The sequence below is a fragment of the Pituophis catenifer genome, unplaced genomic scaffold (assembly GCF_029215685.1).
Source record: "Pituophis catenifer annectens isolate HBS135680 unplaced genomic scaffold, rPitCat1.0.hap2 SCAF_1, whole genome shotgun sequence".
Classification (NCBI taxonomy): domain Eukaryota; kingdom Metazoa; phylum Chordata; class Lepidosauria; order Squamata; family Colubridae; genus Pituophis; species Pituophis catenifer.
This window is the reverse complement of record NW_027256881.1, coordinates 253,654,844-253,680,572: the sequence shown is the minus strand read 5'-3', so window position 1 is coordinate 253,680,572 and position 25,729 is coordinate 253,654,844. Positions and strand designations below refer to the sequence as shown.

At 39.7% G+C, this 25,729-nt stretch overlaps 1 protein-coding gene across 2 annotated transcripts; it reads left to right on the top strand.

Moving 5' to 3' along the window:
- Positions 1-2,456: 2,456 nt before the first annotated feature.
- TMEM41B (transmembrane protein 41B) lies at positions 2,457-25,139 on the top strand. 2 transcript variants are annotated; one of them, XM_070933958.1, is made up of 7 exons: positions 2,457-2,700; positions 10,009-10,126; positions 12,447-12,575; positions 15,255-15,348; positions 16,631-16,735; positions 17,468-17,606; positions 24,365-25,139. In XM_070933958.1, the coding sequence occupies exons 1-7, from the start codon at positions 2,595-2,597 to the stop codon at positions 24,532-24,534; spliced, it is 861 nt and encodes a 286-aa protein (XP_070790059.1). In that variant the 5' UTR covers positions 2,457-2,594; the 3' UTR covers positions 24,535-25,139. The 2 variants fall into 2 exon arrangements, with proteins under 2 accessions (XP_070790059.1, XP_070790067.1); XM_070933966.1 differs by lacking the exon at positions 16,631-16,735.
- The last annotated feature ends 590 nt before the right edge of the window (positions 25,140-25,729 follow it).

Sequence of the window (25,729 nt, the reverse complement as noted above, 5' to 3'; positions counted from 1 at the left end):
AGAGGGCAAGAATTTTTTTAAAAAATGAAGGTTTATTATCTACACTTGTTTCTGTGCACCAATACTCTGGTATGCTGGCATGATAGATAATTTTAAAAACCTAAGACACCTTATTTGCAAATAATTGGTAACACTGATTATGTGAGAGCCAGTATGAGATTCTCCAATTTTTTCTTTTTCTTTTTTGAATAATCTTTAGCTTATATTTTTGTTCATCCAATTGTTGAAAAATCAGACAATTAAAACAATAGTTTTGATTCATTTATGTTTGAGAAAGACACTCAAATCTCTTCTTTGAATTGTAATGTTGCAGTTAACTTGCAGATCTAAGTCCTAACCAATTAGCACTTGTGGTATTTCAAGCAACTATAAGACAACACAGACTTTACAGAAGGTTCCTGTAAACAGCTTGCAGAAATTAAACCAAGGTAGATCTGATCAATTCCAGAATTCGAATCCATCTGGGAACAGTATCTTGAGTTCTATAATCAAAGAAAGTTAAAATATAAATGTGAAATAAAGTTCAGTGTGCTAAAGAATTGCTTAAGGTTAATAGAAGTGCATTGTCAAAATTGGAGACCATGGAGCATGAACTTAAAGCATCTGGACTAAGCCTATAACTCCTTTAGCAGCATCACATATACTTACTGTCTTCATAAAAGGTAAACACTCCTTTTAGGGCTTAGCACCTAGTGACTTCACAGACATATTCATGCAGGCTTCTTGGTGACAATGTAAACATAATTTGACAATGACTCATGGCATGTTTTGCAGTTCTCAGGCAGGGCTGGAAGTCTCCTAACCAAGCCTGAGTTAATTGAGTTTCTGAGCCCAGAAAGCCACAAATTTTAGACAATAAGCTTTCTCACTTGAATCAGAAGTGAAGCTTAGTAGCAACTTTATGACCAATAACTAAATCTAACTTTTCTCTTGGAAATGTTCATTATTTGGGGAGCCTTTCACTGAGCGGGGAACTAGTTTCTTACTAGTTTGTTTTTCTCTGATGATCATAGAAAGCAGCATTCCTCATATCCTTCCATCTTTTTGCAAAGTTTTAAATGTGCTTTGCATTCTTTAGAATAGCCTACCCCAGTCTGTTTTATGTTACAGACATTGGATTATGGAGGCTCTAGTCTGGTCTGCATTGGAGAAGAATAATTGCAGCAGAAGTTGACAGTTGATGTTGCTTTTTCAGTATTGAAAGTCAGTGGCCTTTTATTAGGTTGCACAACACCCACACATATATTGCATCAGTCACCAAGTCACATACAGGATATACTGTATATCCTGTTCTGGTTTTCTTGAGATAGTACTAAATGGAGCTTACTTCAACTCTACATTAAAGTTGGTTTTTCTGCTCAAGTCTCAACACCCACTCACCCCCAAGAGCCTGTTTCCTAGTTATGTTAATGGGATTTTTCATGATTCCTAACTGCTATGTGCTTTTGTTTTGCATTAGGGGAATTTAGTCTATTATAAGCTGTCCAGAGTCACGAGCGATAGGTTAGCATATAAAATAAATAAACTGGATCTGAAATGAAGTCATGCTATATAATTATTATTGCCTGGGTATTTTAATTTTAATTTTCTAATTTCTCCTCGACATAAGAAAATGTCATGATAGCAGCTCCAGATGCCTATAGCTGTAGTAAATACAGGTAGTCCTCAATTTATAACAATTCATTTAGTGACCGTTCAAAGTTACAACAGAACTGAAAAAACTGACTTACGACCGTTTTTCATTTACCTTTGTAGCAGTCCCATGATCACATGATCAAAATTCAGACACTTGGCAACTGACTCATGACCATTGCTGTGTCCCAAGGTCATGTGATCACCTTTTGCCACCTGACAAGTAAAACCTATGGGGAAGGCAGATTCACTTAACAACCATAGTACTAACTTATCAACTGCAGTGATTCACTTAACAGCTGTGGCAAGAAAGGTGGTAAAATGGGACAAAAACTCAACAAATGTCTCACTTAAAAACAGAAATTTTGGGTTCAATTGTGTAAGTCGAGGGCTACCTGTAGTCGTGTTTGTTCTCAGTGTTTTATATATGAAACTATAGCCATATTGTGAAGAGAAAGAAAAATAATTCAGCCAATATCACTATGCTTTTAAACAAATAACTCTTGTCAGTTGTGGTTGATCACCGCGACATCCCAGAGACCACAGCTATTCTTTTCGTTTATTTAAAAAGTTGGGAATCTGTGACTAATTTAACACTCCTAGGTTCAGAGCACCATTTCATGCACGTCTGTACCCTCTTGCGTTATCTCAAGTACTTTGATCAACTCGCAGCTCCTTCGGCTACGCCTTTCGCAGAAGAAGGTCAAGTTTGCGAAACACTCCGCGCCTCCCTCAAACCCAACCCGAGGGACGACGCAGCTGCGAGGCAAGCAGGAGCCGCTCCGGCGGCGAATGCAGCTCTGCGCCTGCGCCAAATACATCAGGCGAGGTGGTGGCGTGGAGGAAGGAGCCGTCACCGACCCCGCCTCCTCTCGCGGTTCTTGGCGCGGGGGAAGGTAAATCCGGGCCTGTTTGTTGCCGGCCGGCGACAGTGGTTGGTTGGCTCCGTGGCCGAGGGGAGTATGGCTCAGCGGGGCTCAACGCAGGCAGCCTTGGGGCGGACGATGGAGGCGGAGAGGCTACAGGAGGCAGAGGCTGCCTTGGAACGGCATCAGCAGTTGATTGCAGGTCAGAAGCGGACGTGGAAGGGGACTACAAGGGAGGAATGCGGCGTATTTCTGGAATGAAGCAGGCTTTGTTGGACCTGCTGGGCTGTGTTATCCGGTTGCGATGGGTTTGCATTGTACGACGAGGAGGAGAGAAAAGTGAATTACAGGACAACAGGTTCTTCTTCCCAGGCACCAGTTCACAAGGGTTGACGTTTGCCCTGGCTTGTTTTATTGGGCGGGGCGGGGGGGGGGTGTTGCTGCTGCTGCATCATGGTGACAAGGTCATACTGGGTGCCTGCATTTCACATGTTGGAAACGTGTTCTGGCTCTGCGCCCTATCGGGAACCGTAACTATCCCTGTGAGATTATACTGTATGGGCTTGGAATCATGATGTGGGGTGAGGCAGGTTTTTTCCATGGTTTAATCCAGGCTTCCTCATCATAAGTGTCCATCGGTGATGTTGGGCAATTAACTCGAGCAATAACAGTTGACTAAACCTAATGGAATGGACAACCTACACAAGCTTCGTAAATACGATCATGGCTTTATTTGTGAAATTTAGTAATCTGTGGTTTATTGCACAGCATCATGCTATTTTTGTTTTACTGAAATTAACTTAATTGCCACATGTCTAATTATAAACTGTCCTAGCCAATAATATTTTAGCATGCTAAGTTACATAAATACAAGGTGTTAAGTGAACGAAGGTTTCCTACCAGTTGTTACAGTCTAGAACAGTGGTTCCCAACCTTTTTTTGGCCATGCCCCACCTAAGCATCTCTAAAATCCTGATGCCCCCCCCCCAATAATTCTTACTATTCAAAAAGTGAACTCCTACTCACTCTTTAGGAAGCCTAAAAGGCCATTAACTTGGTTTAAACAAGGTTCCAATTGCTTCCATTAAAAATCAAATTGCCCCCCTGTGGGGCCTGGGCACTGGAACCACTGGTCTAGAATGTGTATTGCCTAAGCAATGTAGTTTGGGAGCAAAGGAGAATATTCTTCACTTTTAACTATCAGCTATATTTTATCATGAAAATCAAACATTAAAAGTCATAATGTAGTTGTACTTGGAGAACATAAGATTTGCCAGTTTCAGTCAGTTTTTCTGTGTAATTTGTTTTGAAGTAATGATAATCATATGGTATTTTTATTTTGCTTAGTGGGTTCTATGAATCCAGCCATTTAGTCTTATCTAATCATGCTGAGCATGTTGTATCAACCTTACTGTTGTCTCTGACCCCACTAACAACACTAGAAACTTTTAGAAAGATCAACTTTTGAAATCTAAAGTCTTGCTATGCATAAATATGGCCATATATTACACTTCCATCAGAAAAAGATGTCCATGTATGGTGTACTTTTGGTATTTTTTTTTGGTCTTCTTTCCCAGTGGCCCTGTAATTTATGTCTTCATAATTTGTAATTTAACAAATACGTTTAAATTTTGCTAAAAATAATTTATTTTGCCTTTCTTAGACATACTGTTGAGAAAGCACTATCTATTTTTTAAAAAATTCTAAAGACAGAAATAGGAACACATTTCATTTATTGACTACTGTATAGCCCTGTTTTATTAATGTATAAGCAATTTATCCTTTCTAGTGTTGAAGTATATGGATATTGTATCTACTAACATTTTTTATTAAATTTATATAATTGTCCATTTCACCATCATGTCTCTGAGCAGTTTACAAAGATAACATACAGAAAACAATACAAATCAAAAATAGCCACAAAGCCATTACAGATAAAAGTATTAAAAACATAATCAGTGGGAAAGTACCACTGATTTTCCTAAAAGTTTAGCCACTTAGCAGGCTCTCCACCAGATTCTCAGGCCAGATGACAAAGCCATGATTTCAGGTTCTTCTGGAAGCCATGTGCTTATATATGCTTTGTATGAGTCAGTACACTGCATATACCTCCTAGTTGAGGATATACACAGAACAATATGAATTGGATTGGATTGGATTGGATTGGATTGGATACTTTATTTTATGAAGTATGTTTTGTCTCTGTAATAGAAGTACTCTGTGTACTTGCAAAGTAATAGAATAATAATACCAATAAAAGGGGGAAGTAAAGAAGCTAATAAAAAGGATAATAATAGCCACACTGTATGAGTTAATATATACTGTATGTACATCTTAGAACTGCAAGAATTAAGTGTTCAATAGAGGGGGAAACTGTCCCTGTGTCTAGTTAGCTTGCAAAGTAGGCTGTAGATGAGATACCCTGCTTTTCAATATTATGAGTATGCTTGGAGTAAAACTTGGGCTTTTCCTGTGCTTGTGGCATACTGGCAAAATGTGCTCAAGCTCATCAGTTATGCCCTTAGGAGTGCTGCAAATGGCTTAGTTGTAATTAAAACTAGTAACTTCATCTAATCTAGGCTTTATATAAGAACATGTTTCTGCCCACAGATGTCAGAAAAATATAACAGCAAGTTGAACACAATGAGAAAGGATTATTTAAGAAGTGTGCATGACGAAATAAAAAAGATACACAGTGGTGTTTAACAGTTTGTGAATGCTTTTGAATTTTCAACATTACTACATAAATATGACCTAAAATGTGATTTATTTTTTCTCAGTAAATAAATGAACAAGTACTTTTAACTAATTTGGTTGATTAGGTTGTCTCTGTTTAATTTTAGGATATGGATGGAGATCAGATCATGTTTTAGGTCATATTTATGTAGAAATATGGAAAATTCAAAAACGTTCACAAACTTTTAAGTACTACTGTATGCCAAGAATTAATGGATGACAAGTGATCGTGGACTGAATACAAAAATGAGTGACCAGTAAAGGAACAAGTACATTGAAATTGGTCATGTGGGGAGAATGATTGAGGACCAAATTACAAAACAGAATTAAGAAAAAGAAAGATGTATTGATATGGTAGAAGCATTGATGGTTTATAAATACAGATAGTCCTTGACCAGTAGCTTAGCGATTGTTCAAAGGGAGTGCCCCCCCCCCGGTATTTTTGACCTGGTTCCCTCAGACATTCCTCCCATAGTCATGTGACCGTATTTCAGGCAGTCAGCAACTGGTCTGCATTTATTACTGCTTGTAGCATCCTATTGTCACATGGCAATGATTTACAATTTGTGTTTATTTCTGTTTTTTTGCAAAAAAAAAAAAATGTCCCATAGAGAACAACAGACTTCCTTTGTGATCGTGGATTTATTTAATCACCATAGTGATTCCCTTAATAATCGCAAAAAAGTAGTAAAAACAGGACAGTCACACAGTGATCTACTTTACAACTGTCACAACCTACGACTGTAATAATCTTCATTGTGGTCATAAGTGATGACTACCTGTATAAATATGAAGAGATACTGTGTAGTAATTAATTTTTATCAGGCCTCTTGTAGGGATGACTCGAGCCTCTTTTTAGTAGGTGGTTTTCTTTTGTACCACACAGTTTGTTATTCTGTCATCTGTACACTTTTCTGATTCTTTTTGTTTTTATTGTCAGGTTTTCATCATTTGTTAACTGCCCAGAATTGCTGGGAATTGGGCAGAACATAAATTTAATAATAATATATTTGCAAAAGACAGCTTTACTTGGAATAGCTTGGGTTCTGTGATGATACCGTTAATATTATTAAACAACTTCCTATCCCAAGTCCTTGAAAAGGATTCAATAATTGGACAAAAGTACCAGATCCAGTCTAAATATCTGGCTAATTGTGCAACCATGATAATGTTAGTGTAAACAATTTATTTTACAGACTTATATACCACTCCAGTTGTTAAATGAAGTGGCTTGTAGTCTTTAGTACTACTAAAGACCTGGTTACATTTCTTTTTTCTTATCTCCTAACTTTAATTGTTTTTGCTTATTATTAATTTCTTTTTTCTGCATTGCCTACAATTTTTTACCATAACATGGAATAGTGTTGAGTAGTTGTGTATGTATCTGTGAAGAAATGATATATTTTATTTTTGTATGTTTTATAATGGTTATAATCTGCAACTCATCTCAGTGAAATAATACTTATAGGCCAAAAATTAGGTTTTGTTATTGTGTATTAAAACTCAACAATTTAAAAACTGAATGGATAAATAATTTTGGATAGGCTTCGTTAGTTGGAGGGAAATTATAGCTGATAGTTGAAAGATCTGAAAGGACAGAGAACCTTCTAAAGTGACCAAAGATGGTGGCTGATCAGACCTGTGAAGTCATATTAAGCTTTAAGGAGAAAGTAGAGGATTCAAAGAAAGTCTTCACTAGAACCGTGATGGCGAACATATGGTACGTGTTCCACAAGTGGCACACAGAGCCATATCAGTGGGCACACGAGCTCAGTTCTGGCGCACATGCATGCACCGGCCAGCTGATTTTTGGGCCTTCTGGGCCCCCTGGAAGTCGGCAAACAGGCCGTTTCCGGCCTCCAGGGGGGTGGGAAAGACCGTTTTTGCCCTCCCCAGGCTCCTAGAAAGGCTCTGGAGCCAGGGGACGGCAAAAAATAGGCCTACCGTGCCCACCGTGGCATCGCGTGCCAAAAGCAGGGGAAGAGTGGGGGGATCGCGCACACATGCGCGGGGTAGGGTGCATAGAATTATGGGTGTGGGCATGCACACGTGTGACCCCCCCGTGCTCCCCCCGCTTTTGGCACGCGATGGCAAAAAGGTTAGCCATCACTGCACTAGAAGGAACTCCAGCAAATTGTCAAAGGAAACAACTGTTTCATCCAGGCAGCCAAAAGTAACAAGAGGAGCCTGAAGCTGAGGCAGACTGTTAAGAAACCTATGTTCATTATGTAAGGGTAATTGGAGTTAAACTTTATAAATCATTAACACACCAACATCTGGAATAGTGTATTACATTCTGCGGTACTTGGAATTTTAACATTTGTGCTATAAAGTGCATATGTTATCAGTATTACAGATATTTGGGCAATGAAAAAATAATAAAGTTTTCACATTTTCTTAACTTTTTAAAATTTGCATAGCAGTTTTAAACTCAAGTTTTATGTTTTAATATTAATGTTATTGAATAGTACAGTAAGTGAAGTGTTTATTTTATGTGGTTGCTAACATATATGTTAAATATAACCTTTATAGAGAAAGTTTTGCTAACATAAGGTGCTAAATCCTTGGTTTTCTTAATTATGAAGATTTTTAAAGCATTACTAAACACCACTGGCCAGGTTTACATATTAAGTTAAACAATAAAATATGAATTACCTGCCTGTACTGGCAGGTTTCGCATAGCATGCTAAGACACATGGCTTCTGTAAAACCAGACACTTAACTTTTGTAATTCCATTCAGTTCAATCTATTTTTGTATCAATTGTGAAACAACAATATAGGATTTAACAAAAAATGCAGAAGTTAAGTAAAATGATATCCAACCTTAATTAAAATGCTGTATGTGCGTGTGCATGTATGCCTTTGAGCCAGTTGACAGACTCCTGCTGACTGCCTAGATTAGTTTCTGCAATTTTCTTGGCAAGATTTTTTAGGAAGTGAAGGAAAGATTACCTTCTCCCTAGGCTGAGAGGGGATGAGAGTCTAAGGTAAGGTCACCAATTGGCTTTTTTGGTTAAGACAGAACTAGAATTCAGTCTTTTAATTTCTAGTTTAATGTTTAACCACTACACCAAACTGGCCTTTTAAAACACATTAAAATATATAGAAATAAGGAAAATATCTAGAACATTATAGGATAGTGATTATAAAAAAAAAATAAAAGAACTTGTAAGAAAATCATCTTCTAGCAGCCTCTCAAGCAAAACTTGTTAGCCTTCTTAATTAACTTTACTGGTTTAAATTAATCAAATATTCAATTTTATTTAAACCACGAGAAGATAATTTTTCCTTTAAGAGGTGCTTCAAAAATTTTCCATGGGAAGAAATGGAAATAGGGCAGTAAATAATATGAAAATAGTTATGTGGTTTTATTATAATATGCGCAGAAACACATATGGTATTTCAGGGAACTGATCCTGCCTAGTAGCTGAATTCATTTATTAAAATTGTAATCTGGTAAGTGCCTCTGTAAGGGAGAGCTCTATTACATATCTAATACATTATTTTGACTAATGATCATTTTTTTGAGCCTGATAATAAAAGCGCCAACAATTTGAGTCCATAAAAAGAGTGACCAGATATCAATAAGAAGGAACTTGTTTTATTTTATGTTCTCCAGATTCCAAAATCTTTGTCTTTTCAGCATTAGAATTAAGGATTTTGTAGTACAATAACTGTCCAGTGTCTATAATACAGGTAATTGCTGATTTATGAATACAATTGGAACTAGAATCTTGCTCATTGAGCGAAGCGATTGTTAAATGAGATGTCACATGATTGCTTTGCTCAACTACTGCAATCCTGGCACTCCTGGTTGCAGTTTTTAAGTGATCTCATGGGCCGTTAAGTGGACAGAGTTCCAGGTAAGGAACACAGGGTGCCTCACTTGGGTGGAGGAGACACTGGAGGGCCTGGCACACATTGTATGCAAGTTTCTCTTCGCTTAGGAGTGGAAAATTCTCCCTGCCGAAATGTAAGCAGGGTTTTCAGCCCCTGAGTGAAGAGACACTTACATGTAGCCTGCACTGGGCCTTGCGGAACCTCCCATCCCACTGGGCATCCTGTGCTCCTTACCTTACTCCACTGCCTCTCCACTCAGTCTAAAAATCCTCCCTGCCAAAATCAAGCAGGATTTTCAGGCCTTGAGCAGCAAGACTCTCCTAAGCAACCTGCACCAAGTCTTCAAGGGCCTCCCCGACCCTGTGAAGCACCCTGGACTTCGGGGCCAAAAATTCAGCTTCAATTTCATTTCCCTTTTGTCTTTTTACATTACATACATATTCTTACATTCATTAAATTACATTTAATAAAACTTGATGTTGCGTTTTGGCTCCTCAGTTTGATTTCATATATATTTCATATTATTATTATTATTAATTTATATATTTCCAAATGTATATATATTTCCAAATGTAACTTGGATTATAATCCTAGAGAAATCAGTGTAGATTCTCAGTGTCCCTTCTCAGTGCAATTTCTGATGTAAGTTTATGGTCTACTCTAGTGGTTAAGGCATCAGGCTAGAAAGCAGGAGTCCATAAGTTCAAGTGCAACCTTAGCCATGAAAGCCAGCTGGGTGACTTTGGGTGAGGTGGGTTGGGCTGACACTCCCTTAGCCCAACCCACCTCACAGGTTGTAAGGAAAATAGGAGGAAGAATTTGTGTTGGGCATCTTCACCACCTTAAGTTATTTGCAAAAAATAATAAAGACAGGATACAAATAAATAAAATAAATAAAAAATTTAAATTAATTACACTTTCATTGCATTTCAGGAAAAGCACATAAAGAAGGTGGATCTGCACGAATGTCACTCCTCATCTTAATATCCATCTTCTTAACAGCTGCTTCTGTTATGTTGATGGTATATAAAAACTTTCCCCAACTTAGTGAGTAAGTATACCATGACAAATTCATTCCATTTTTAACATCTGTAATTATATACACTTAGAGAAGTTATATAGAGTCTTGTGAGGTATTAAAAGGTTCTAAGTATCCCCTAGAAAAGCATAATGTAATATCAATTTCAAAAAATCCCAACAAATTACATTAAATTTTCTCTTGTTAGCAAATTATTGTGGTATATTATTTACAAATAATACTTTTTTCAAATGGTAAAATATGAATGTTAACTATAAAAAATTATTTGGGATAGGTTGATATTGATTACCTGCATCCTTGCTAATTCAGATTTAAAAGGTTGCCCAGTTTGTAAGTAAACTGGATAAAAGTTCCAATAGAATAAAGATAATTTTAAGAAGCCATCCTTGGATTGAACACACAACTTTCATCCAGTCTCCAACCTTCCCTTTTTGGAGAAGGTTGCTGAAAGGATGATTGACATTCAGCTTCAGAGATTTCTCGGAAAGTGAAATGAAACTCTTTTCATTTGGGGTCCAAGCTGTGGTACAGTACTGCAATGGAATTGGTTGTCTTGCAGATGACTTTTGAAGGTCCCTGGAACAGGGGTGGTGTAACCATACTGGCTCTCCTAGATCTCTCAGTGGCTTTCAATTCCATCAATTATTATATTCTTCTGTACTAGCTATGGGCATTGGGAGTAGAAGGCACTGTATTGCAGTTGTGCTTCTCCTTTCTCCATAGCCAGTTCCAGTAGATGTTGATGGGGAGGGAGAGATTGAGCCCTAGACCCCTGTAATGTGGGGCGCCTGAGAACTTGAGTCTCTTGCATCTTCTCTTTAATATGAAACTATTGGGCAAGGTCATTTGATAGCACATGGTGCAGTATTTTCATTAGGCTGATTTACACAGTTACACTTCTCTACCCTGGGCTGTGAAGGTTATACTGTTGCACTGCTGACTGATGCCTGGAGGTTTGAGGGACTGGATAGAGAGGAGCAATCCTGGCAAGACTGAGTGGCTTTGGGTTTGGGTCCCCAGGATCTGTTGATATGTCAGCTTTGATTCTGGGCATGGTTGCTCTTCCCTAGACTGAACTGGTATATAATTTGTGGGTCCTCCTGGTCTCATGGCCCCTACTCAAATAGATAGCAGTCATGGCCAGCAGGATGGCCTTTGCACAGATTCGCCTTGTGCGCCAATTACACCCTTTCCTGGACTGGGAAGATCCTGCTCACAGTGATTCATATCTTAGTCACTTTCCATCTGGATGACTGCAATGTGTTGTACAAGTGTCTGCCTTTGAAGATCACCAGAAACTATAACGTACAGAATGCAATAGCATGTTGGATGCCCCTAAGTTTGCCCACATCACACCCCTGTTGAGTGAGCTGCCCTGGCTCACAGTTTCTTTCTGGGTGCAATTCAAGGTGCTGATTATTACTTTTAAAGCCCTATATGTCATGGGACCAGATTCTCTCTGAGAGTATTTGCCAATCCCATCAGGTCTAATAGGACAGGCACATTCCAGTTATCTTTCCTGAAATGTTACTATCAAGTGGGTCCTGGGAAGCTTCTGTTGCTGCCCCTGCCTTGTAGAATACCCTTGCCCGTGCTATCTGGCAACCCCTTTCTTTCAGTCTTCTGGAAGGTCATAAAGATCTGGCCTTCTACTCAGGCACTGGGATACAGTGATGGGAGCCTATGGATGACTGAGGTGCCAGGTTTTTTTAAGTTCTTGGTTTAAGTTTTGTTTTTATGATTTTATGTAGTTTTAATACTACTATCATGAGTTGCTTAGAGTTTTATATTTTAAGATGGGTGTCCATACAAAATAAATAAATAAAATAATATTTTTATCATAGCATAAAACTTCAGTTCTTTGTCTGCTGTACAGTGATGAAAATGATTGAATCTGAGAGGTTTATTTTTTGCTGAAATCTGTCCTGAAACCTTGTTTAGAATGATGACTTTGAAATTTTTTATTTTAATTTATTTATTTTTATATGCCGCCCTTCTCTGGAGACTCAGGGCGGCTTACAATACATTAAGCAATAGTTAAGAAATTGATTAATAATTGCCAGAAAATGAAGTTGGTCATCTAAAGCAATCTAATGATTTCTGAAGTAGACTTGCTGCAGTGACTATACAAGAAGACTAGCAAGATTTGATACTGGATAGATGAATTAGTTACATAAATTGAGCAATGCAGACTGCAAAATTATTTCAATAGGATCGAAGCTTTCATTAAAAACTTATAATATCAAGGTAGTGTATATGTAGTAACTTTTTGCTGACTGGAGGCAAGAGTTCACTATATCTATTAATAAAATTGTTTATTTTTCCCCTACAGAGAGGAGAGAGAATGTATGAAAGTTCCTAGAGACATGGATGATGCTAAAGCTTTAGGAAAAGTACTCTCTAAGTACAAGGATACTTTCTATGTTCAAGTATTAGTGGCCTATTTTGCTACCTATGTCTTGTATCCTTCCTTTAAAAAATATACAAATTGCTGTGGAATGTGATGTGAATTAATTATGATATATTAATAATGCTTTTAATGCTATGGTTTCACCTGTAAGATAAAAGAGTGAAATAGATGCATAGAGATAAACCATGTTAACATATTGTGGTGGTGCAGTGGTTAGAATGGAATATTGCAGGCTAATTCTGCTGACTGCCGACTTTTAGCAGTTTGGCAGTTCAATTCTCACCAGCTTAAAATTGTCTCAGCCTTCCATCCTTCCGAGGTCAGTAAAATGAGGACCTAGATTGTGGGGCCAATATGCTGACTCTGTAAACTGCTTAGAGAGGACTGTAAAGCACTGTGAAGTGGTATATAAGTCTAAGTGCTATTGCTATACTATACAAAAAAAATGATTGTAAAAAACTAGGAAAGAAACAAAAAGACAGATCCCCTTCAGTAGCCAACATTCAGATAAGCAGGGATCAACATCAATCAAAAAACAGTATTCTAGTCAAAGAACCACTAAGAAGCAGGGTGGATAAAAATCAATGATTTTTTTTAAAAAAATTAAAAAATCAGATTTTTTTTATTTAAATTGGATTTTTTTATTTAAATCGGATTTTTTTTTATTTTTATCGAATTTATTTTAATAAAAAAACTTGGGATAAAAATCTATCATAAGATAGTTTTCTATTTAAGATACATAAATAATTTAGTTTATTCAGTATGAAATGGAGCTTAGTTATGTAGCATGAGGCTGTATATTCTGCAACACTGGGACTATCGGTGAGTCAACAGTGGGTCAAAGGAGTAGCAGAGATGACAGTTGCTCTTTAAAAATTATGATTTAAATCGAGTTGATTTAAATCAAGCCTTTTTACTAGTGATTTAAATCATGATTTAAATTGTGATTTAAATCAGCTCGATTTAAATCAAATCCACCCTGCTAAGAAGCAAACCATACCTCTGTCAAAACTGGCAAGGAACCACCAAGGTAGCAAATTGCACCATTCAGTTGAACTGATGATGTTACCTAGTTGGGTAATGAAATATCTGCCAGTTCAATGTACATCAAGAATTCCACGTTGACTTTAATGGATGAAAGAAGTGCCTTAAGCCTTACAGATACTAATGTTATCCATTTGTCCTTTATAGGTTGTCCTCAACTTATGACCTCACTAGAACCCAGAATTATGGTCATAAATTTAGGCATCACCTGACTAGGTTAAATTTTATGACCTTTTTTTAAAATAGTCATAAAGCATGTGCCGTAAAGCAAATCATGTGGTCATTAAATGAACCACATGGTTGTTAAATCCAAAATATCTAATGGTGTTTTTTGCCGTTTTCTAGCAGAAAACGCTAAAAAAGCCATAAATTGAAAACAGAACATGGGTCAGCACCCCTGAGATACGTTTAGACCAACTGGTATTTGGAAACATAGTTACCGTACATTTGACCAAAACCATATTAATAATCACTTATCCTGCATTAATTTGTTTAATCTGCTTTTGAAGGGTGTCCAGCACAATTTATGGCTAAAAACCCTGTGGGTATTGTGTAAAGATATATTTTAATTTTATTTGCTCTTATTAAGAGCAAATAAATATTTGCTGTTATTAAGTGATTCCCAAGTCCTGCTAGTATAAAATGCTGGCAAAGATATATCCATTTTGTTTTTAGTACCTGATTGTGAAATGTGATACTGAGCAGTGGTACTTACGAAGTCAGAGCAGAAGGTTGAATCCTGGTCCCAATCAGACCTCGATCTTCTTTATTTAATATGGTAGATTTAAAGTGTTTTTCCTTTATGAAAACATTAATTAACTTTATAAATATCTGGGTAAAAGCCACACAGGAATCAATAAATGAAATCATTTTGAAATGTTTGGAGCTTTAAAAAAAGAAAGTTAATAAACGTTATTCCTTGTTATCCTTGTTATTCCTGTCTTTTAAGTTGTAAAAATTTCACAAAAGTCAGCAGAACCAAAGTCTTTGCAATCTTACTTTTATATAAAGGGATGTTTTGATGCTGTGAAGTCACTTTTGAAACTCTTTAAGATTCCGCTAAAGATAAGCATTCTTTATTTTTATTGGTATGTTCTTCCTCTGGAGATGGAATTTGATATTGCTTTGCTGTTAAGGCACTTGGACTGAAATAAATTTTTGAATCAATTATCTATTAAAAGTTAATGTTATATTCGAATTCTCATATAAACAATGTTTAGCAATTAAATTCAAGGATATTACTGCCATCTACCAGCAATTTATATTACCAATAAGCGGTTTTAAAAAATTGCTTCAATTTTTCACAGAAGTAAAGTGGCTTGTAAAGAGGTAGTGTTGAGATTCATTGATGTGGACATTTACTGATGAATGATGATTATGGTTCAGGCCTAATTTTTTATGTCGGTGGTAAGAATTCTCAGTATTTTTAACATCTTAAAATAGCCCTAATCCTAACCTTGGATTTTAGATTGTGATTTGGTCTATTTGTTAATATTCTGTCATACAGAATATTAAATGAAAAATTATTACTGCTTATTCAAGAGATACTTTTTTTCAAACTTTGTTTTGCATTTTAATCTTTTATAGTTGAAAACATGTCTACCCTTCAGTAATCTATAAAATTATACTATAAAACTTAACAGAAGAATTTATCGAAATTTGTTCTTAACTAGACTCATCATCTAGCCTGCAAACATTTGCTATTCCTGGATCTATATTTTTGAGTATACTTTCAGGATTTCTTTATCCTTTTCCATTAGCTCTATTTCTTGTTTGTCTGGTAAGTATTTATTACCAAAGGTAGTGTGCTCTTTCTTTTTTTAAAAAACACTATTGTGAAAAAGCGGAGTATGTGAATGGTGTAAAATATCAAGTCTATTCTTACCTAATGAATGGCATGGGAATATATTTGTACTTTTTAAATACTTCCTAGGGAATTCAAATTTAAAATAACAGAAATGCAATTCAAAATGGTAACTCAGTAATAATATAGAAATAACAATTGCAAATAATATTGAACACAACCAACATCTGGATACTTATCTCTTAAAAACTTTCAGAGGTCGTTTTTCATACCTTTTTTTTTTTTTTAGAAAGGCTTCAAAAATATAGTTATTGGTGAAAATGCCTGACACCATTGTCCAAAGCTGCCACAAAATAAGACATGAATAATAAGATCTGCTAGGATTTATGACATGAACATACTAACAAATACAGTGCTTTGTCTCTGACTCCTAAAGTTTAAAAGAGGCTTGTATTCTGTCAAGGAATTTGAGATCTAACTGTTTGGATTGAGTTGAAATTCACATCTCTCAGCATCATGCATTTACTATAGTATAAAGCAACCTTAGCTAAACAGGCTTTCCAAGAATAATATCATCTCCGGTTACTGATAATTTGGTAAAATAAAGATTAGGTTACTTTAATGTGCTTCTTGCAAAGCTAATTTAAAAAAAACCTATATCAATGTTCTAACTAGACTAGAAACCAATTTATTTATTTTTACTTTTAAAAGTGCCTACTAATACATTTATTTCTAGGCACAGTTTAGATAATTGAGCCCAGATTATTTGAGAATTTCTGCCTCATTGAAACTTGTTCACTGAATTTTTCTAGACTTTTACAAGTCTAGAGGCCATCACATTTAGAATTAAGATAAGTAGTGGTTAGGAATTTTGCCTTTATACTGGTGATAGTTACTTTGGGTGCTCTCTTTCTATACTGGCTTGCCTGGTGCCTACCTTAAAAATGTTCAAGGAATATAATGTCTTGCTTTCTCAGGCTTTTTCTGTTGTCAAAAATGTGCTGCTACTATCTGTTTTGTTTTTGTTTGTGCGTTAGATACTTTTTTCCATGCGGTCAAACTCAGACTTGCGTTTTAAACATTTCCTTTCAAACAGCTTAAATTAACACAATGCAAAGAAAGGGAAATTTTAAATGTACACATCAAATTTTTGTATTATTTTGAAATTTATTTAATTTTGTAACAAATCATTGTTGCATGTTAATTACATTAAATTGAGTATCTCTCTGTAAGATACAGCTTTTCCATTTATTTGCAGTGCTCTGGACTTGGAGCTTCTTTTTGTTATATGCTATCGTATTTAGTTGGAAGACCAGTTGTATATAGATATTTAACAGAGAAAGCAGTAAAATGGTCAAAACAGGTAAGATCACTCTGGTAGAACATATGTCCTGAACCATTAAATTAATAAAAGGATATCTCATCATTTTTTTCCCTACTTCTGGTCATTCCTACAACCAGTTGTAGCATTAAGGAGTGTTAATGTGTCTCACGTGAGCTGAAATATTCATGTATTTTTTGCATGCGGCAGCCCTGCTAATTATCCAGTTTTCCAATACTGGTTCTGCCTGCCTTCTGTCATTCAACATCTCTGGTCCCTTTGCTTTCATTTAAAGGCAGAATAATGGTAGGAAAAGGCAAGAAGGACCCATCATATCAATAGAGTTTTGTTACTTCATCTCTACATCTTGTCCTATTTTCTAGTCAACAAGCAAGCAGATGGAATGACTTAAGAACAGTTATAATATTTAGGTTTAAAGACTAACCATGTTCAAAACAATTGGGAGAACATGTCATTTCAATGAATGACAGCTTTTAATGGATCAAGACTTGTTGGAAAAACAAAAGATGTTTCATGGGCTAATTAGGAATTCTATTAAATGTGAAAGCTTGCACCAAAGTACTGCATGTATGGCATTCTTTTTTGTTTTTTATTCTCCTCTAGAATTTTAGGTGGCTGAGGTCATTGATACCTCCTTTTATGTGGCTGGAACTGATTTAAAAGCTCCAGTAATGGGATTTATTACTTGGTTAAGATGAAACTGCTGAATTTCAAAGCAAGATTATTTTAATTTGGTATTCTTATGTCCCGCAGGTTGAAAGACACAGAGAACATCTCATTAACTACATAATATTTTTGAGAATCACTCCTTTCCTTCCTAATTGGTTCATCAATATAACTTCTCCTGTAATAAATGTGCCATTAAAAGTATTTTTTATTGGTACTTTTCTTGGTAAGAATTCTGTGTAATATTTAATATTTTAAAATATATGTGTTTTCCACTGCGCTGCTCCTCCAATCCATGGACGGGTAGCTTCTCCTTAGTTGCTAGGCAGAACTGAGTGCTGATCTCCTTCCTTCAAACTGGCCACGCCCACGCTGTCCAATCAGCTCCAGTCTTTCTCACTCAGTTGCTGAGAGAACTTGTGTTTCTGAGTGCTCTACAGTTTTAATTCTAAAATTATCAATTCCCTTGTTTATTATTTTTGTCTCCTTCCCCTTTTAATTTCCTTTTAATTTCCTTTATTTTCCCTTAACAATTTGAGCTTCAATTGATTTCTGAGGCTGCCTGGGCGCGCGCGAGCTTGGGGCTCCAAGCCGTAGGCCCTGCCTATTTAATTAGGCTACAGCCTTCCGGATCCGACCCGGCCGGGCGGATCCGTGTGCACGCCTTTGATCGCCGCAGTTTCCATCGAGGCGGCAGTATCGGCTCGCCGCAACTTAAATCACTTGCGGCTTCGTTGTTTCACTGGTGGAGGAACGAGCAGCTGTGAGGCGCTTCGCGCGCCCGTCATCTTCTAAAGCCGTTCTCGCCGAATTTGAGGTCGGAGCGTCGCTGCAACGCAACGAGAAGGTAGCGGCTTTAATTACTCGGCTGGGAAGAGGAGCGAGCAGCTGTAAGGCGCTAGGCGCGCCTGTGGATTTCTGTCGCTGTTTCCCGCCGGGGCAGGGATCGAAGCGGCGGCCGCCATTACAGGGAGGGCGGCGGCCATTTTGTGAGCGATTTCAGAGACCTTAACATATAGCCGACCTAGGAAGCGGCATAGTTCGTTTTGGACAGTTGCGTGACTAATTTGATAAAGGGCTTGAGCTCAGCGTCTTCTGAGCCTTTGACCCACTTCTCCAGGGACAGATTCAGAGTGGATCACCTACCCTTGTACCCTGTGTTGAGACCTTACTGCCCTCAAGCCTGAGCTCAGCGGCTTCTGAGCCTAGTGCTGTATTGCCTAAGGTGCGCATACCCAGTTGAGGGTTTTATTCCAGTTGGGGCGTGAAATTGAGACCCCATCTAAAGGACATTGTTCTTATCAGTGTTTCATTCACCTTTCTGACAATCAAGATGGCGGACGTGCCCCTATCGTCTGATTCTGAGATCGATTGCGCCCCACCACAGCCTCAACAGCAGGCTCGTCCTAAAAAGGCCAGGACCAAGCAACGCAAACATCATACCTCTCAGCCTGGGCCTACTAAGGCAGAGCAGCGCAGACACCAGGTCTTGGAGAGACAGTTTGAGAGGGCAAGACAGGAGTTGTCAGGTCAAGGACAGTCCTCCACTGGGGATGATGGAGCGGGTCCTTCAAGAGTCTCTCATTCGAGATCTACTTCTGGGGGAGGGGGTTTGCATCTCCCCTCCAATCTGTGCCAGTCCAGGGGCGTGTCCATGTCATTGCCAGATGTGTCAAGCCAATCGATACCGGACCATTCTTCTGGTCAGCGCCGCTTACCTGAAGCGACCTTTACACCGACGGCGGCTGGTCTTCGGCCTGAACTATCGGACAATCCAGTTAATTTTCAGGCAGCCTTGTCAGATGCGCTTGCTAAGATCCTAGCAGCTGGCATACAACAGGGAGCTGTGGGTGCCCATCCTCCAACTGTTGATCCACTAGTCCCGGCTCGGGCTGAACCCAGACAGGCGCATCTTGCTCCTCGCAAAAATGATGATGGTTCTTCGGATGAGTACGAATCGGGCGAGATTTGCCCGGAAGACGTTGAGTTTTCAGAGGATGAAGGACTTTCACCTGATAAGCCGACTTTCACGAGTCTCTTCCGGCCTTCTGTGTTTAAATCATTACTGCATAAAGCCAAACTTACCACAAAGTTTGGCATTTCAGAAGTTCAGTCGGACGGCACTTCTCAATCATCATCATCAACACCACATGATGCTCTTTTTCAAGTATCGAAACCGAATCAAGACGTTATTCCTTGCCCTCCGTTATTCTCCAATGTCATCAATTCTGCCTTCAACCAGCCGGGTTCCTTGTCTTCGCCCAGTGGCATTGACAAAAGACTTTATGCCTTCGCAAAAGAACTGGAGGATACTCTAGCCTTACCTTCTGTTGATCCACCGGTGGCTAGTCTGTCCACCTCTTCTCTACTGACTTCGGACATTGTTGATGGTCTCAAAGCTGAGGACCGTAAAATGGAATTTGGATTTCGAAAGGCACACCAAGCAGCGGCTTGGGCAATAAAGGCGGCCACAGCAACATCGTTTTTTAACCGCGCCGCTTTAATCTGGCTCAGACAATTACAGGAGAGATTACCACCTGATGATACACGTCTACATCAGGACATTAATAAATTAGTGGCCGCAACGGAGTATTCGGCAGATGCATCACTCACAGCGGCAAAATTTGCCTCCAGATCCATGGCAGCGTCTGTGACTAATCGGCGCTTGTTTTGGCTCCGCAACTGGAGGGCGGATGCCAGGGCCAAATGGAAGTTGGCGTCGGCCCCCTACTCGGCTCCCTCTCTCTTTGGGGCCGCACTCGAGCCAATCCTGACAGAGGACAAGGACAAACGCAAGGTCCTCCCGTCCTCCTTTCGTAGGACTGAGAGGAGATATACACCCTATTCTCAGCGCCAGCCCTTTCGGGCCTACTCGGGGTCAGGCGGACCCTACTTCCCTCGTTCATATTCGCAGACCTTTGACAGAACCGCTGACAGACAATCTTTCCGTGATAGGTCCAGGGGCCAGCCCCAGTCAAAACGTCCCTTCCGAGGATCCGGTTACCGCCCAGCTCGCAGGGGCAAGTGACGCCCCCGAGCTAGGTCCTATTGGGGGTCGACTCCAGCATTTTCACCTCCAGTGGGACCGCTCAACTTCAGATGCTTGGATCCGTTCAACAATTCAACAGGGTCTTCGCATCGAATTCCAAACCACGCCACCCATCAGGTTTCGCAATTGTCCTGTCCCACAGAGTCCCCGGAAAAGGAGACTCATGGACTCAGAAATACTACATCTCCTTTCAATCAAAGCGATAGAACCGGTGCCCCAGGGACAGGAATGCACTGGGTTTTACGCTACCTTGTTTCTGGTGCCCAAGTCATCGGGCGGTCACAGGGCCATCTTGAACCTAAAGAGACTCAACCGATATGTTCGGTATCGCAGGTTCAAGATGCAATCCCTTCGGTCGATTCTGACGGCTGTCAGACCCAACGACTTTCTTCAATCTGTGGACCTTCGCGAAGCCTACTTGCATGTCCCAATACATCCTGCTCACCGCCGTTACCTACGGTTCGCTTACAACAACCACCACTATCAATATCGTGCGATGCCCTTCGGGTTGTCTTCAGCACCCAGGACCTTTACCAAACTGGTGGAGGTAGTGGCAGCAGCGGTCAGATCTCACACAATCAGATTAATGTGTTATCTGGACGATATTATAGTCATGTCATCTTCCCCGGCTCAGGCAGTGAAGGACATGGAGTCGGTGTTGAAGATATTCCAGGCCCACGGCTTTTCTATCAACCATCAAAAGAGCCACATGTGTCCAACGACCCGCCTCCAGCATTTGGGTGCGATAATCGACTCACAGTTGGGTCACGTGTTTTTGTCCCCGACCCGCATTCAGGATCTCAGGGCAATGGTCGGACAGGTGCAACATCAGAGGAAAGTGCCACTGCTCCTCCTTTCTCAACTGTTAGGGAAGATGGTGTCCTGCATATCCATCGTGCCGTGGGCTCGCAGGCATGCCCGTCCCCTGCAGTGGCAGTTGCTTCCCTTCCAGAAACAGGGCCGCAGCACTTCCAGTCATCCAATTGCCTTGTCTCCTCAGGTTCGCCTATCTCTTCGGTGGTGGAAGTCCGCAGCAATCCAGAAAGGGTGTCTCTTTCTCGAACCCAACCGTCTGGTCCTGACATCCGACGCAAGTCTACAAGGTTGGGGGGCACACCTACAGGACGCGGTGGTACAAGGTCAGTGGTCCCATGCGGAGCGGGCGAACAGCATCAATTGGCTGGAATTGAGGGCTGTTCGTCTCGCTTTACGCCACTTCCGTCACATTCTCGAGGGACGACATGTGTTGGTCCGAACGGACAACATCACCACCAAGGCGCACATAAATCGGGAGGGAGGCACACGTTCCAGGGCCTTGATGATGGAATCCGAGAGACTGTTAGCCTGGGCGGAACTCCACACGGCATCTCTAGTGGCAGACCACATTTCGGGACAGTCCAACGTGGTAGCAGATTGGCTCAGTCGGGAGAACATAGATCCAGCGGAGTGGAGCCTGAACCAGACCGTCTTCGAGCAGCTGACACACCGGTTCGGCCAGCCTCAGGTGGACATGTTTGCCACGGCCGAGAACGCTCAGCTACCCCGATTCTATTCACGCTACCCAAGCGCAAGATCAGAGGGCAGCGATGCGCTACGTTGCCCATGGCCCGCCGGGCTTCTTTATGCCTTTCCCCCGATTCCCTTGATCCCTCGCTTGCTTCGGAAACTGATCCGAGAAGGTGCAGAGCTGTTACTGATAGCCCCGCTGTGGCCTCGGAGACCATGGTACGCGGACCTTCTAGAACTTTCCATTGTTCCGCCTTGGACGATACCTGTCCGGACAGACTTGCTAACCCAGGGGGTTGTCGTCCACCCAGATCCGCAGTGGCTACGATTAACCGCCTGGCGTTTGAGCGCCTCCAGTTACAGAAGGACAGACTTTCGGTTGGGGTCATCTCTGTGATTCAATCAGCCAGGCGTCCCTCTACGACGCGAATTTACGAGGCTTCGTGGCGTGCCTTTACATCCTGGTGCCTAACGCACCACGTGGACCCAACCTATCCAGATATCCCAGATGTGTTGGACTTCTTATATGACGGTCTTACCAAAGGTCTTGCCCCAGCGACTTTGAGACGCCAGGTGGCGGCTCTCTCCACTGTCATCACCTGCGAACGTCATCGCTCGCTTTCGTTAAATCCCAGGATTCGAGCGTTTTTGCACGGTGCCACTAACATCTCTCCACCGGTAGTCCATAGGTACCCGTCATGGGATCTACCATTAGTTCTTAAAGCTCTAACTTCCAAACCGTTTGAGCCTTTAGCATCTGTATCTCTGAAATTTCTGACTTTTAAAGTCGCCTTTCTTCTAGCAATCACATCCGCTCGGCGAGTGTCGGAACTCACCGCTCTGTCTATACGCAAAGAACTCTGTATCTTTCACAGTGACAGGGTCGTCCTGAGATTAGATCCAGCGTTTTTGCCTAAGGTTAACTCTCTGTTTCACAGAACCCAGGAGGTGATACTACCAAATTTTTGTCCGAGTCCTCGCCATGCATCGGAGTGTCTATGGCACACTTTGGACGTTCGTCGAGCACTTCGTCGCTATATCAGGCGTACTCAGTCCTTCAGACAAACCGAAGCATTGTTCGTTTCATTTCATCCTTCATCGATGGGGCGAAAAGTATCGGCAGCCACGTTAGCTCGCTGGATCAAGGCCTGCATAGCGACTGCATACGACGTTCAGGACCGACCTCGTCCTCCACATATTTATGCTCATTCTACCAGAAGTGCGGCCGCTACCGCGGCTTGGGCTACGCAGGCTTCGGTGCTAGATATTTGCCGTGCGGCCTCATGGGCTTCAGCTTCGTCATTTATTCGACACTATAAAATTGACTTGTATGCTTCTGCTGAGGCTTCTTTTGGTCGCAGGGTTTTACAACAGGTGGCCACAGCCCAGGACTCTGAGAGCAGTCAGCCCCCTCCCTGAGCATTAAACTTGGGTACATCCCGTCCATGGATTGGAGGAGCAGCGCAGTGGAAAAAGGACGTTGTCTCACCTGAACGTCCATTTTCGATGCGCTGCGACTCCAATCCATACCCACCCTCGGGCTTTCTGCTATGTTGAACTTGTTACAGTTTGGTTTATTATTCTAGTTTAAAGTTCTTGCGCCTTCGTGAGGAAAGACTGGAGCTGATTGGACAGCGTGGGCGTGGCCAGTTTGAAGGAAGGAGATCAGCACTCAGTTCTGCCTAGCAACTAAGGAGAAGCTACCCGTCCATGGATTGGAGTCGCAGCGCATCGAAAATGGACGTTCAGGTGAGACAACGTCCTTTTCCTTGTATGCATGATTTATTAGTGCATAGTGCCATCTGTTGGGCCAATTATAGATATTTTGGATAATTTTCATATTTGAATTTTTTAATAAGAATTGTTTATAGATACAAGCACAAGTATAAAAAAAATGACCTGCAGCATCAATGTTAAAATTTTGTATCTTTCACAAAAATCTATTTTGAATCCTTGAAATAAGGTGGGTGGATAACATAACAGAAACCTGTTACGTTTGTTTGTTTGTTTTGTGCCCAGAATGTGGAAATTGTAGCTCACTTAACTTAATTCATTTAGCTTATTTGGCCAACTAATACAAATTTTCATCCAGGGTTTCTACTTACTACTTTCATCCATTCATTATTTTGTTCAATAATATGTATGCCACCTGTAAGAGTTATTGGGGGTCAGGTGGCATACAAATTTGAAAAACAAAGTATCTGCTTTAACTTGTAGATGTAAGGCAATCTTTTTTTGGATACTGGTTTCATAACGTCTTGTATTCCCTTGTTAGAAGAAGGATATACACATTAATTTAACATAGCTGTCCACATTTTCTGTTATGACTGCTTTGGATTAGATAAAATAACAATCACTTGCTAATATTAAAAGTGTGATTCTGTGTTGAAGCTATTTCTAACCAAAATATTTGTACCTTTTGTTTCCAGGTGTTGCACCACCATCTTTTGTAGCAATTAAAGCTGGAACCACACTTTATCAGCTCACTACCGCAGGCGAAGCTGTTTCCTGGAACTCAGTTTTTATTCTCATGGTTCTGGCAATTCTGTCCATTCTACCAGCAGTTTTCCAGAATAAACTTAAACAAAAATTTGAATAAGGATCAACCTGGATCTTCGTTTTCCATTTCATCTCAGGATCCGCACTACTTCTGTGATTCCTTTTCTAATGGATGTTAAGTAACTTAGAAAGAGGAAGCTGAAGAGACAGAAGTTTTTAGATCTTTTCTTCAGTTATATTTATGGGGGGAGGGAGACAAAATCCACAGCTGGAAGAAAATTTTAAGGTGAACCATACCTTTTGAAGAATTCTGAGACTCATTGTCAATTCTCATTGTCAATTTTAATCTATAATATTGAATCTGAATTTATGCTTTGTCTGATGCCTTTTTGATAATTTAATGTGAATAATTTGTTTCTCCCATCTTTTCCTCATCACTGAATAATCCTAAGAAATTACAAATTGCACAATGAATTCTATAATCCCAATGGAGTAAAAAGACTGCATCGTTTCTTTATGCATAAAGTCTTCGTTGAACACATGATTAGGTGGCTTGACCAGTGTTTTCCAGAAATTTCTGGGTCTTTGTTTTTTGCTCATTTTTGTAAAAGATTGAGTGATTTAACTGTAGGATATTATTTTTTGTTTTCTGGAAATGGAGCTAATTTATCATGGCACATAAAAATACTACTTTTAATATTCTTATCTTGTTTGTGAGCATTTCAGTTATTTGGCTAAAATTTTATGAAGCACTTATTGTCTATCAAAAAGCAGTCATCAGAATACATTTTATAGTAGTTTTTTAGGAGGATATATAGGAATGCTCTTTTATTTTGCAGTCATTTTCTTTTTGATGGCAGGATTTATTAACAGATGCTGCACCATTTTTAAAACTTATAAATACAATCTGGCTAAGTAAAAATTCAATGAATTGCTTGAATCTAAAATGCCAAAGATATTTTCCAAGTTCCCCTTAAAGCCCAGATTCCTACAGTCATATTTTACATAGCAGTTGAAATGAATGAGAAGTGCCTAAGTATGAACAAGTTCAGTCTGCAATCGAAGAAGTGTTATTTGTTCACTGGGCAAAGATTAACCTACAGAAATTGTATATTTTGTAAATAGGCCTTGCTAATATAATGTATCCTTTTTCTAATGGAAGAGTAGCATATTAAAAATGGAATGAAGATTGGCTTTTGAATTTTAAGTACTCTTTAGGGGTTTTACTCTCAAAAATCATGATACTTTTTGCTGGATTACTATTATTGTCATGGAATATTTTTCCTCCATTTATG